Genomic DNA, 12,739 nt, shown 5'->3' with positions numbered 1-12,739 from the left:
GTCGCTCTCCAGGAACATGGTTGAGAGCCCTGGCCTATAGCTACTGGCAAGATGAATTAAGTCAAATTGTTAGCTATCCCTTTCTGTGCCAACATAATGCCAACATAATGTTTCCATATAGGCTACTGGTAATGTTACCAGGGCTACATTCTGTTGAAAAACATTCTTGAACTTCGCAGATAAAAATTCCATGAAGAGCACCAACATATACAGGTTCTGTAGCCAAGTCCCTCTTTTTTCCTCAAAGAATACAGCTTGATTCTATTTCGATAGACATGACCCATAATACTGGCAATTGTGCAGGCCACATTTTACTTCCATAAGAAGAATATCGCGGGCTGCTCTAGAACTAGGCTACTTGCGGACCGAACCGTTAAACATTTGACTACACCTTTTTCAGTGAGATTAGCTGGCTATAGCTAACGCCCTGGGCCACATTCAGCAGGACAGAACGTTCAGATAGAAATATGCTATGTAGAACAAACATGCTTCTCTGGCATGTTGAATAATGGAAATGAGGTGGGAAAAGTGGGCAGGGTGAAGACTACAATTTAAAAAGACCACCTACTTTCCTACAGCCTACTCAAGGGAGAGAAACAGACTTACTATTAAACTCAATGCAGCCATTTTTTTTACATTTTGTAAAGCAGTGTTTCATAAACAGGCAAATGATCGCTAACTAGAAGGCTAGCTGTGACTGGTTAGCTAAAGTGAAGCAAGAGAGTCGCCTGCACAATGTGTATGACTCGTCCTTCCCACTGCTGAACAGAATTGCGCTGCGCAATATTATTTGAAAAGCTCTCAATCCAGCCCACTTCGATTTTATCTTGTATCGTTTTAGTCAACTGAAATGAAAGGATTCTGGGTCTATTTAGACAGTTCTAGTCTAGCCAATTGCCAGTGAAAAATAGGTGTTTGACGAATATTTGTCACCATTTTTGTAGATAGAAATGAACACTGCATCAAGCTGATTCAGCCGTGTAGTGCTAAGACAACCAAAACATGCACCACTTGGGGTCCCCAGGACCGAGATTGGGAAACTCTGCACTAAGGACTGAGACAAGGCCTATTACATTAAGTGGTCACTATCTGACACTAATAGCTTACAGATGGTAGGCAATGAAGGTCACAGTTATGAAAACTTAGGACACTAAAGAGGCCTTTTTACTGACACCAAGAGATGTCCAGGGTCCCTGCTCATCTGCGTGAACATGCCTTACATATGCTGCAAGGAGGCATGAGGACTGCAGATATGGCCCAGGCAATAAAAAGCCATGTCCGTACTGTGAGACGCCTAAGACAGCGCTAGAGGGAGACAGGACAGACAGCTGATCGTCCTCGCAGTGGCAGACCACGTGTAACACCAGCACAGGATCGGTACATCTGAACATCACACCTGCGGGACAGATACAGGACTGTAACAACCACCCGAGTTACACCAGGAACGCACAATCCCGCCAACAGTGCTCAGACAGTCCGCAATAGGCTGAGAGGCTGGACTGAGGGCTTGTAGGCCTGTTGTAAGGCAGGTCCTCACCAGACATCAGCAACAACATTGCCTACGGGCACAAACCCACTGTCGCTGGACCAGACAGGACTGGCGGCAAAAAATTACTCTACTGACGAGTCACGGTTTTGTCTCACCGGGGGTGATGGTCGGATTCGCGTTCATTGTAGAAGGGATGAGCGTTACACCGAGGCCTGTACTCTGGAGCAGGATCAATTGAGGCGCAGGGTCCGTCACGGTCTGGGGCAGTGTCTCACAGCATCATTGGACTGAGCTTGTTGTTATTGCAGGCAATCTCAACGCTGTGCGTTACAGGGAAGACATCCTACCTCATGTGGTACCCTTCCTGCAGGCTCATCCTGACATGACACTGCAGCATGACAATGTCAACAGCCATACTGAACATTCTGTGCATGATATCCTGCAAGACAGGAATGTCAGTGTTCTGCCATGGGCACCGAAGAGCCCGGATCTCAATACCATTGAGCACATCTGGGACCTGTTGGATCGGAGGGTGAGGCCTAGGGCCATTCCCCCCCAGAAATGTCTGGGAACTTGCAGGTACCTTGGTGGAAGAGTGGGGTAACATCTCACAGCAAGAATGGGCAAATCTGGTGCAGTCCATGAGGAGGAGATGCACTGCAGTACTTAATGCAGCTGACTTACTTTTGATTGACCCCCCCTTTTGTTCAGAGACACTTTTTCATTTCTGTTAGTTACATGTCTGTGGAACTAGTTCAGGTTGTCTGTTGAATCTTATGGTCATACAAATATTTACGTTAAATTTGCTGAAAGTAAACAGTTGACAGTGAGGACGTTTCTTTCCATGGCGGATTCAGGGTCGCTATTTATGGAAGATGCCAAAACTTGAGATAATAGATGGCGAAGTCAAAGATAGGCTAGTTGTTTCCATCTGTGGCAAAGTGTTCCCTAAATCAATGCTTAAGAAACGTAAATCCAGCTCCACAACCAGCCAGAGCTAGCGGGCTAATCTTTCAAATGTAGTAAAAAACATGTAAAAGTGTTGGTCACAAAATAAAAGATCCCAGAAATGTTCCATACGCAAAAAAAGCTTCTCAAATTGTGCACACAAATTTATTTAGATCCCTGTTAGTGAGCATTTCTCCTTTGCCAAAATACTCCATTACAGGTGTGGCACATCAAGAAGCTGATTAAACAGCATGACCATTACACAGGTGCACCTTGTTCTGGGGAGAAGAGGCCAATAAAATGTGCAGTTTTGGGGGAGTGTGCAATTAGCATGCTGACTGTAGGAATGTCTACCAGAGCTGATGCCCGAGAATGGAATGTTAATTTCTCTACCATGAGCAAACGCCGTTTTAGAGAATTTGTTAGTACGTCCAACAGGCCTTACACCTGCAGCCCAGGACCTCCACAGCCAGCTTCTTCACATGCGGGATCGTCTGAGACCAGCCACCCGGACAGCTGACGAAACAGTTTGCACAACCGAAAAACTTCTGCACAAACTGTCAGAAACCGTCTCAGGAAAGCTCATCTGCCTGCTCGTCGTCCTCACCAGGGTTGTGTCCTGACTGCAGTTTGGCGTCCTAGCCGACTTCAGTGGGAAAATGCTCACCGTCGATGGCCACTGTAGAAGTCTGCGCTTCACAGATTGTAGACAGCATGTATGGCGTCGTGTGGGTGAGCAGTTTGCTGAAGTCAACATTGTGAACAGAGTGCCCCATGGTGGTGGTGGGGTTATGGTATGGGCAAGCATAAGCTACGAACAACGAAAACAATAGTATTTTATCAATGACAATTTTAATGCACTGAGATACCTTGACGAGATCCCGAGGCCCATTTTCGTGCCATTCATCTGCCGCCATCACCTCACGTTTCAGTATAATGCACAGCCCATGTCACAAGGATCTGTACACATGTATTCCCAGTCATGTGAAATCTATAGATTAAAGGCGATTGAATTTATTTCAATTGACTGATTTCTTTATATGAACTATAACTCAGAAATCTTAGAAACAAATGCATGTACAGTCGAAGTTTAAATGTTTTTGGCTAAGGCGTATGTAAACTCAGTTTATCATAATTCCTGACATTTAATCCTAGTAAAAATTCCCTGTTTTAGGCCAGTTAGGATCACCACTATTTTAAAAATGAAATGTCAGAATAATAGTAGAGAGAACGATTTATTTCAGCTTTTATTTCTCTCATTTACATTCCCAGTGGGTCAGAAGTTTACATGCACTCAATTAGCATTTGGTAGCATTGCCTTTAAATTGTTTAACTTGGGTGAAACGTTTTTTGGTAGCCTTCCACAACAAGTTGGGTGAATTTTGGCCCATTCCTCCTGACAGAGCTGATGTAACTGAGTCACGTTTTTCAGCCTCCTTGTGCAAACACTTTTTCAGTTCTGCCCACAAATGTTCTATAGGATTGAGGTCAGAGCTTTGTGATGGCCACTCCAATACCTTGGCGGTTGTCATCCATAAGCCATTCTGCCACAACATTGGAAGTATTCTTGGGGTCATTGTCCATTTGAAAGACCCATTTGCGACCAAGCCTAAGTTTCCTGACTGATGTCTTGAGATGTTGCTTCAATATATCTTCATAATTTTCCTCCCTCGTGATGTCATCTCTTTCGTGAAGTGCACCAGTCCCTCCTGCAACAAAGCACCCCCACAACATGATGCTGCCACTACCGCGCTTCACGGTTGGGATGGTGTTCTTCTGTTTGCAATCCTCCCCTTCTTCCTCCAAACATAACAATGGTCAATCACCAAACAGTTATTTTTGTTTCATTAGACCAGAGGACATTCCTCCAAAAAGTACAATATTTGTCCATGCGCAGTTGCAAAGCGTAGTCTGGCTTTTTTAATGGCAGTTTTGGAGCAGTGGCTCCTTCCTTGCGGAGCGGCATTTCAGGTTGTGTCAATATAGGACTCGTTTTACTGTGGATATAGATACTTTTGTACTTGTTTCCTCCAGCATCATCACAAGGTCCTTTGCTGTTGTTCTGGATTTGATCTGCACTTCTCGCACCAAATCTCCAGGAGACAGAATGAGTCTCCTTACTGAGCGGTATGACGGCTGCGTGGTCCCATGGTGTTTATACTTGTGTACCATTGTTTGTACAGATGAACGTGCTACCTTCAGGCGTTTGGAAATTGTTCCCAAGGATGAACCAGACCTGTGGTCTACATGTTTTCTGACGTATCGGCTGATTTTCCCATGATGTCAAGCAAAGATGCCCTGAGTTTGAAGGTAGACCTTGAAATACATCCACAGGTACAGCACCAATTGACTCAAATGTCAATTAGCCTAACAGAAGCTTCTAAAGCCATGACATTGTTCTCTGGAAGTTTGAGCTGTTTAAAAATGCAGTCAACTTAGTGTATGTAAACTTCTGACCCACTGGAATTGTGAAATAATCTGTCTAAAACAATTGTTGGAAAATGACTTGTGTCATGCACAAAGTAGATGTCCTAACCAAATGCCAAAACTATAGTTTAACAAGAAATGTGTGGCGTGGTTAAAAAAAACACATTTGAATGACTCCAACCTAAGTGTACGTAAACTTCAACTGTACATATTCACAAATTGGTGTGGGAATTTCCATGTGGAGTTGATTACCCCAACTACACTGGCAGCTGTCAGTGCCCTAACATGCTAACCTTATCTACACTGAACAAAAATATTAACGTAACACAAGTAGCCTTCGTTATTCTTCGGAGGAGGAACCTAAATCTGCATGTCCTCTCTAGGATAGAAAATTTAATTGAAATAGTGGCTGCAACTTCCTCTGGGGGAGTGGGGGTAATGTGGATAAGGTGCTAGCTATTTGGTTAATATGTCTAAAAACTAGTTAGACAATCTGTCAGTTGACTGTTAGCTTGTCAAGGACTGGTTTTTGAAAGTTGGATCTTTTATCAGTCTTTAAAAGTGTACTTATTTAAACTAATTGGGTTGGTTAGCAAACAAGTTCTAGGGACACCTGTTTTAATACAAAACCAGACCATATTTGATGAAATGTGATTTTATGCTAGTTAGCATGACAAGCAACTGATTTTGCTTTGGCAACACCAGCAACCACACATGCACACCAATAAAACAGGGATCAACTAGATTTAGCTGCAGGCCATTTATTTAATTGAGGGGAACATCAAATACATTTGGGCTGCAAATTAACCGCAAGAAGCCTAAACAGATATAAACTCTGCAAAAAAAAGAAGAAATGTCCTCACTGTCAACTGCATTTACTTTCAGCAAACTTAATATGTAAATATTTGTATGACCATAAGATTCAGACTAACTGAACAAGTTCCACAGACATGTGACTAACAAGTGGAATAATGTGTCCCTGAACAAAGGGGGGGGGGGGGGGGGGGGGTCAAAATCAAAAGTCAGTCAGTCAGTTTCTGGCGTGGCCACCAGCTGCATTAAGTACGGCAAAGCATCTCCTCATGGAATACACCTGATTTGCCAGATTTTGCTGTGAGATGTTACCCCACTCTTCCACCAAGGTACCTGCAAGTTCCCGGACATTTCTGTGGGGCGGGGGGAATTGGCCCTAGACCTCAACCTCCGATCCAACAGGTCCCAGATGTGCTCGATGGGATTAAGATCCAGGCACGTCACTGGCCATGTGAGAACACTGACATTCCTGTCTTGCAGGAAATCACGCACAGAATGATCAGTATGGCTAGTAGCATTGTCATGCTGCAGGGTCATGTCAGGATAAGCCTGCAGGAAGGGTACCACATGAGGTAAGAGGATGTCTTCCCTGTAACGCACAGCGTTGAGATTGCCTGCAATGACAACAAGCTCAGTCCGATGATACTGTGACACACCGCCATAGACCATGACAGACCCTGCACCTCCAAATCGATCCCGCTCCAGAGTACAGGCCTCGGTGTAACGCTCAGTCCGACGATGGTGAGACAAAACCACGACTCGTCAGTGAAGAGCACTTTTTGCCAGTCCTAGCGACGGTGGGTTTGTGCCCATAGGCAACGTTGTTGCCGGTGATGTCTAGTGAGGACCTGTCTTACAACAGGCCTACAAGCCCTCAGTCCAGCCTCTCTTAGCCGATTGCAGACAGTCTGAGCACTGGAGGAATTGTGCGTTCCTGGTGTAACTTAGGCAGTTGTTGTTGCCGTCCTGTACCTGTCCCGCAGGTGTGATGTTCGGATATACCGATCCTGTGCAGATGTTATACGTGGTCTGCCACTGCGCGGACGATCAGCTGTCCGTGCTGTCTCCCTATAGCGCTGTCTTAGGCGTCTCACAGTACGGACATTGCAATTTATTGCCCTGGCCACATCTGCAGTCCTCATGCCTCCTTGCAGCATGCCTATGGCACATTCACGCAGATGAACAGGGACCCTGGGCATATTACTTTTGGTGATTTTCAGAGTCAGTAGAAGGCTTCTTTAGTGTCCTAAGTTTTCATAACTGTGACCTTCATTTCCTACCGTCTGTAAGCAGTTAGTGTCTTAACGACCATTCCACAGGTGCATGTTCATTAACTGTTTAAGGTTCATTGAACAAGCATGGGCAACCGTGTTTAAACCCTTTACAATGAAGATCTAGCAAGTCATTTGGGTTTTTACAAATTATCTTTGAAAGACAGGGTCCTGAAAAAGGGCCGTTTCTTTTTTTGCTGAGTTTATGTAACTAAAACAATAATTTCAAACCTTGATTATATTTGAGAACATTGTCCTGCATAGGGTGCTGTCTTTTGGATGGGACATTCAAAAAAAAAAAAAAGTGTTCACCCTGGTGTCATGGCTACATTGCCAACCTGGCCACATTCCATCATGACCACCTAATCATCCCCCTCATTCCTAATTGGCATATATCACACCTCACCTCTCCACCTGATGGCTTATGTGTGTTGAGCACAAAAATGGTTGCCATGCAACACTGGAGGTGGATGCTACAAATTTCCCTCTACTATGTAAAGTACCTCAGTTGGTAGAAAAGTGCTATAAAAAATCCAATGAAATATATATTTGTTGTATATGATTACATCTATGGGAATACTTGGGAACAGATTTCCAAAATTAAAATCACTTGCAGCTGACTTCCTGGTGTTTTTGCAGTCTTACATCCAACAATGAAAATTCAGAAAACTGGAGGGGGGACAACTAAAACACACTAAAAGGGGAAGATATTAACAATGAAATTACTTTAATGGCTCTTTAATCACATTCATATCTCATAAGCTGCACTGCTAATCAGCTCTGTATTGTAAATTGCACCCTTGTGACACCTCGTTGTACAAGTGAACAAAACCTATCCATTACTTGACCTCGTTTGAATGAACTTGTTGCGAGTGGCACTAGATGAGTAAATTACCAAAATACAGATGGCACATGTTTAATGAAGTATTCTGCTTTCCCTTAAAGTATGTTCTTAATTCTAGTGCTAGCATGATGCTAAACCCAAATGTGGAGGCGCCATCACCTCTGCTCATTAAATCAAATGTACAATTTCTAACATAACTTTTTGTGGAAAAACAATGTGCACATGGTAAGAGAACCAGAAATAATTGTGTTTGTTGTAACTTTGAAGCTACCCTAGCCAGATCAGGCCAAAAGAGAATAAAGTAGTCGTGGACAGGTTATTCCTTCTCCCGTTGTTAAATGTTTATAGAGAATCACATGTACAGAGTGTAGACAAAGTAAAGAACTGTGTGAAGGCAAGATGGAGAAAAGAGGAAATAGCAATACAACAAGTACAGTGCATACAGTGACCCAAAGATACAACAATGACTGTTGCCCAAAAGGAGGGGGAAAGAGGTGAGGGGATGAGGGAGGGATAGATGAGGGGCACAAAGAGTAATGAGAGAGAGAGAGAGAATAAGTGTGGCAAAAGAAACAGGACAATAGAGTGAAAAGCACAAAAAGGGAATAGATTTAACAACGTGAGGAATGAGTGAATATTGACAGAAGAGGGAGAGCGAGAACTGCACACCCGAGATGGATGTTCAGGAGGACTGAGACAACATTCTTGAAACCACAATGTGAGAGCTTCCCGTTATCTGAAAACAGAGGGGTTGAGAAACTGTGACTACAGATTCTGAGAATCATTACATTGTTATGATTAGTAGCCATTGGGTATCACAGACTCTATTCTTGTGGACGTTTAGTGTATTGTTGATATGCAAAATTGCAAGCATTCAGTTATTCGGCTATTAGACTTCATGAACCACCCTTTAATGTCACACCACTCACATCACACTGTTATTAGGTCACACAAATACATTTTAGTATAAATAGTCCTGGTTGACAGGTTTTGTAGCATTACTCAAGCTTTGCTTTTTGCATGATGTAGTTTGTTACGGTCTGCCAGTGCTTTAAAAATTTGAACAAATGATATGCGATGTTAGGTGACGTGTTAGAGCCAGGTGTTTTTCCTGGACACCTGACTTCCGTGCAGTGTTAGGGGAATTTTAGGGTTGCAGTCAAACCCACCCCCAGTCCCTGCACGACAATCACACACACAGTAGGCCTGTATTTACATGGAAGTCATGTCATTGAGGGCGTGGTCCAACTCCTCACTAATGGCCTTGTACTTCAGTTTCTGTGCGTATAGCTCATCTGTTCAGAGAGGCCAAAGAGTGAAGGGATACATTTTTTTTTTTTTAAGAATAGGAAGATGTGTATAAAGAAAAGAGAGGGAAAGAAATAGCAGCCAAAGAGAAAGTGATGATGTATGCTAATAGCAGGATTAAGCCAGAACAGGACTTCTCCTGTAGACAGTGCAGTGGGAAATACAGGAGTTAAGGCAAAGTGGCTGGATCCTACCTTCCAGATCATCGATGGTCTTTTCCAGCTTGGCCACAGACCTCTCAGCAAACTCAGCACGAGTCTCAGCCTAAGAGAAGTAAAAAAACAAAGCATTCAATCAAGATACTAGACAACCTAGACTAAATGTTAATTTGGGACTACAAAAGCAATCGAACAAACACTACTATCACTTTCTGAAGGAAAAATAAGTGGACCAAACAAATGCAATGCACAAGACAAACTACAAAACGAGACATCCAGACAAATAACAGATCAGAAACAAAAAATACCCACCTCCGAGCCATTAACTAGTATCAAAGAAATCTCCTTGAGGAATTGAACATAAATACCCCCCCCCATTCATCGCCACGAAACACCAAACTAGATAATTATAAGGGGACGTCATAGACAACACATTAACTTAGATAGACTTCCCTGAATTTTGCTAGAGAGAGTGTCAACCATGTGCAATTATAGCTACCAAATTAAGGAGGCTTTTTTCCCCATTCTCTACATCAGAGTTCCCCAACTGGTGACCGAGGGCCAAGATTTTATTTGAATGCTGGACACAAGACTAAAAACCCTAGCAAATCAGTGCCAAGCTATTTCTGTTTTTGAAATCTGTTCCAAACTATTCCCACGTATAGAGATACAGTATGTGATCGTATACAAACAAACAAGGTTTGTAATTATTGTTTTAGTCAGGATTTATCCGTTTGGGCTTCTTTGCAGTCAATTTGCAGTCTACAAATTTGTAACATGTCCGGCCCCCTGACCATTCACTCCAAAAACAATTATAATAATATCAGCCCGCGTGTGAATCTAGTGATGATACCTGCTCTACAGGTTATCCACTTACCTCTTTGAGCTTGTCAGTCAAGATCTTAATCTCTTCCTCATACTTGTCCTCCTTCTGGGAGTACTGTAATAGAAGATAGGATTGTCAGTTTAAAGTGCATGTAGAGCACACAGACTCACAAAAACATAACACATCAGCCCAATCTCATGTCAAAGACCAGTTTATCGATGCTGCAATAGGATCCTTAACATGCCATTATAATGCATGTCAATTTAGTTCAATAGACAAATATCAATGACAACCCGTGTGACTTGCTTGCTGAGATTGCAATTCCCAGTTGGACTGCAGTGTCTCGATTGCCCAATCACTGATAGCAATAAGAAATGTACCGAAATAAAATGGACTAGGCAACAAAAAAAATCTGCGTAATACATTAAGTTGAAGCATTTCCATGCAAAACATTTATTTTGCCAAAGTTCGGAATATTTTTCCCCGTAGGACAGGTCACCGGTAAAACATAACAGAGGAATACCAGAACACTACAGTCCATAAAAGATGGAAGTAGAATACCACTTATTTAACCTTTATTCCACTGAAACAGCTTTACTTGTAGGGATGTTTACTGTGCATCTGCTCTGAGCACACCTGGACTTGCATATGCAAGAATGTAGAGGGAACAATCATAAACCTGGGTTGTGTTCATTAAGGCACACAATGGAAAAACTTCTTCAAAGGTTTTGCAACCAAAAACAAGTCCCAGTAGTCTCCTGTTTCAGTATTTTCTTCTGGTTGGTGTCTAATGAACACAGACCTTGAAGAAGTGTGCATTTGCATTCCCACTGCTGGGTCATTGGAAGATAACAATTACAAAGGGGGTGAAAAGGAACAATTCATTATGGCCCCATTGCCTCTTCGACATAAGAGTAACATTACATTTTATCTATATGTTATATTAGACCAAACCCTAAACTTAGTATGGGGGGTGTTTGTCCATGCAGGCCTTTGGTCCAATCAGAAATATGGAGATTAAATTAACTCCATGCAAGCGTGACCTTTCTAGACATTATAAACATAGGCTGTAAAGGGCACTGATGACAAGAATGGACGTCTTGAAGGGGTAGGGGGTATTCAAGCCTAGAATGGAGGTAAATGCCAAAAGGCAATTAACTACACAGACCAATTAACCCAAGGGTAACTGCCTGGGGTATATGGATAGGTAGTACACACTGCCAATGTTGTTCAAGGCAGAGTCAATACAGAACCTTTGGTGTAGGGTGAATACAGCCGCTGCACTCAAATGCTGCTCACACAGATACAGTATTATCTATCAACTGCAACATGTGCAAAGACATTTGTCAACACATTACTTACTAAATTCGCTTGCTCAGATATATACAGTCACAAAAAAAACATGCCCACACACAGGTAACATGCTGGTTTAATTTGAGGTTCACACAACCAGGTAAAATGCCAACACACACACTACCTTCTCCGCCTGGGCCTCCAGGGACTTAAGGTTATTGGTGACGTTTTTCAGCTCCTCCTCCAGTTCAGCACATTTACTGGATTTGAGGGGAGGTCGCCATTGAGTTTGTTTCAAGAGAACAAGGAGAGATGGCACAGAGGGTGACGAGGGCAGAGCAGTGTAAAAAGGAGGGAAAGAAAGAGCAGCAGTGTGAAAACATCGTCAATATGGTTTAAGATAATTGATGGCGAGAGATGACAGAAACAGAGTTGGCGGTGTGGCACAGATACAGTAGTTAAGGAACACGAAGTATGAGTGCCTTATGACAGAAACGGCAGAGAAAAGGCACGAGGCTAACCACAGACCGCGGCGGTCACAGACCCTTGACACTACCATATCCCCATATTAAAGTGAGCCCACATGTCACAACAGGAAATCAGTTTAAGCAACATCCCTAACGAAAGATGAGCAATACGAGTAATGGTCACGGTCATCAGAATGGCATGCTTTAGGCTGGAGATGTCCTTGTCGGCATACAAAAAAAGTGAGTAGTGCATGCTCGAGATCTCATGAGTCAAATTCTGAGTTGTGTTCAGTAGGGCACACCTTAGCAAAACATTTTGCAACAGAAAACTAAAGTGTGTTCCTGGATGAGTCGAGATGGCATCTCCCATTTCATCCAGTTTCAATCCTACTAAACATGAACCTGAACTCTCCCATAGACTTTAGAGCAGTAGGATGTCAGTCAATACACACAGGATTTCATGCAAACAGGTTGAGAAAAGAGAAGGGAAGGGGAGGCAAGGTAGAGACTGACAAGGAAAGAGAAGGCTGAAGTTGGCAAGTCCTGGAGTCATCCAAAGGGGACCACCGTTTGTCCGGAGGCCACGAGTCCGATTACTTCTTTCTCCTCACACAAGAAACACTTTCCCTGTCCACTTATTGAGATAAATAGTTCCAATACTATCCATAAATCTCAAGCCTGATGTTCTACCAATGGTAGGTTACACTAAAGCACAGCTATTCAGTTGAGCATAAACACAGTCTCAACACACATACACAGTAGAGGTCGACCGATTATGATTTTAACGCCGATACCGGTTATTGGAGGACCAAATAAAGTTAATACCCATTAATCGGACGATTTAAATTTATTTATAATAATGACAATTAGAACAATACTGAATGAACACTTATTT

At 42.9% G+C, this 12,739-nt stretch overlaps 1 protein-coding gene across 24 annotated transcripts in view; it reads right to left on the bottom strand.

Annotated features, from left to right (window-relative positions):
- LOC110496358 (tropomyosin alpha-4 chain) overlaps window positions 1-12,739 on the bottom strand; it is a 34,926-nt gene that overhangs the window by 3,584 nt on the left and 18,603 nt on the right. For 5 of the 24 annotated variants that reach the window (XM_021572208.3, XM_036952916.2, XM_036952915.2 and 2 more), the window contains 5 exons: window positions 11,562-11,637; window positions 10,136-10,198; window positions 9,295-9,364; window positions 9,009-9,087; window positions 8,112-8,528 (listed from right to left, as the gene is read on the bottom strand). In XM_021572208.3, coding sequence (XP_021427883.1) covers window positions 8,525-8,528; window positions 9,009-9,087; window positions 9,295-9,364; window positions 10,136-10,198; window positions 11,562-11,637 — 292 coding nt within the window. In that variant the 3' untranslated portion in view covers window positions 8,112-8,524. Of the gene's footprint in view, window positions 1-8,111; window positions 8,529-9,004; window positions 9,088-9,294; window positions 9,365-10,135; window positions 10,199-11,561; window positions 11,638-12,739 lie in introns of those variants that run through there. The other 19 variants (XM_021572210.3, XM_090208774.1, XM_036952919.2 and 16 more) reach the window with 5 other exon arrangements.

This window comes from Oncorhynchus mykiss, chromosome 18 (assembly GCF_057628025.1).
Source record: "Oncorhynchus mykiss isolate SJ-2025 chromosome 18, ASM5762802v1, whole genome shotgun sequence".
NCBI classification, from domain to species: domain Eukaryota; kingdom Metazoa; phylum Chordata; class Actinopteri; order Salmoniformes; family Salmonidae; genus Oncorhynchus; species Oncorhynchus mykiss.
The sequence above is the reverse complement of the archived record's forward strand: the minus strand, read 5'-3'. Positions and strand labels throughout refer to the sequence as shown.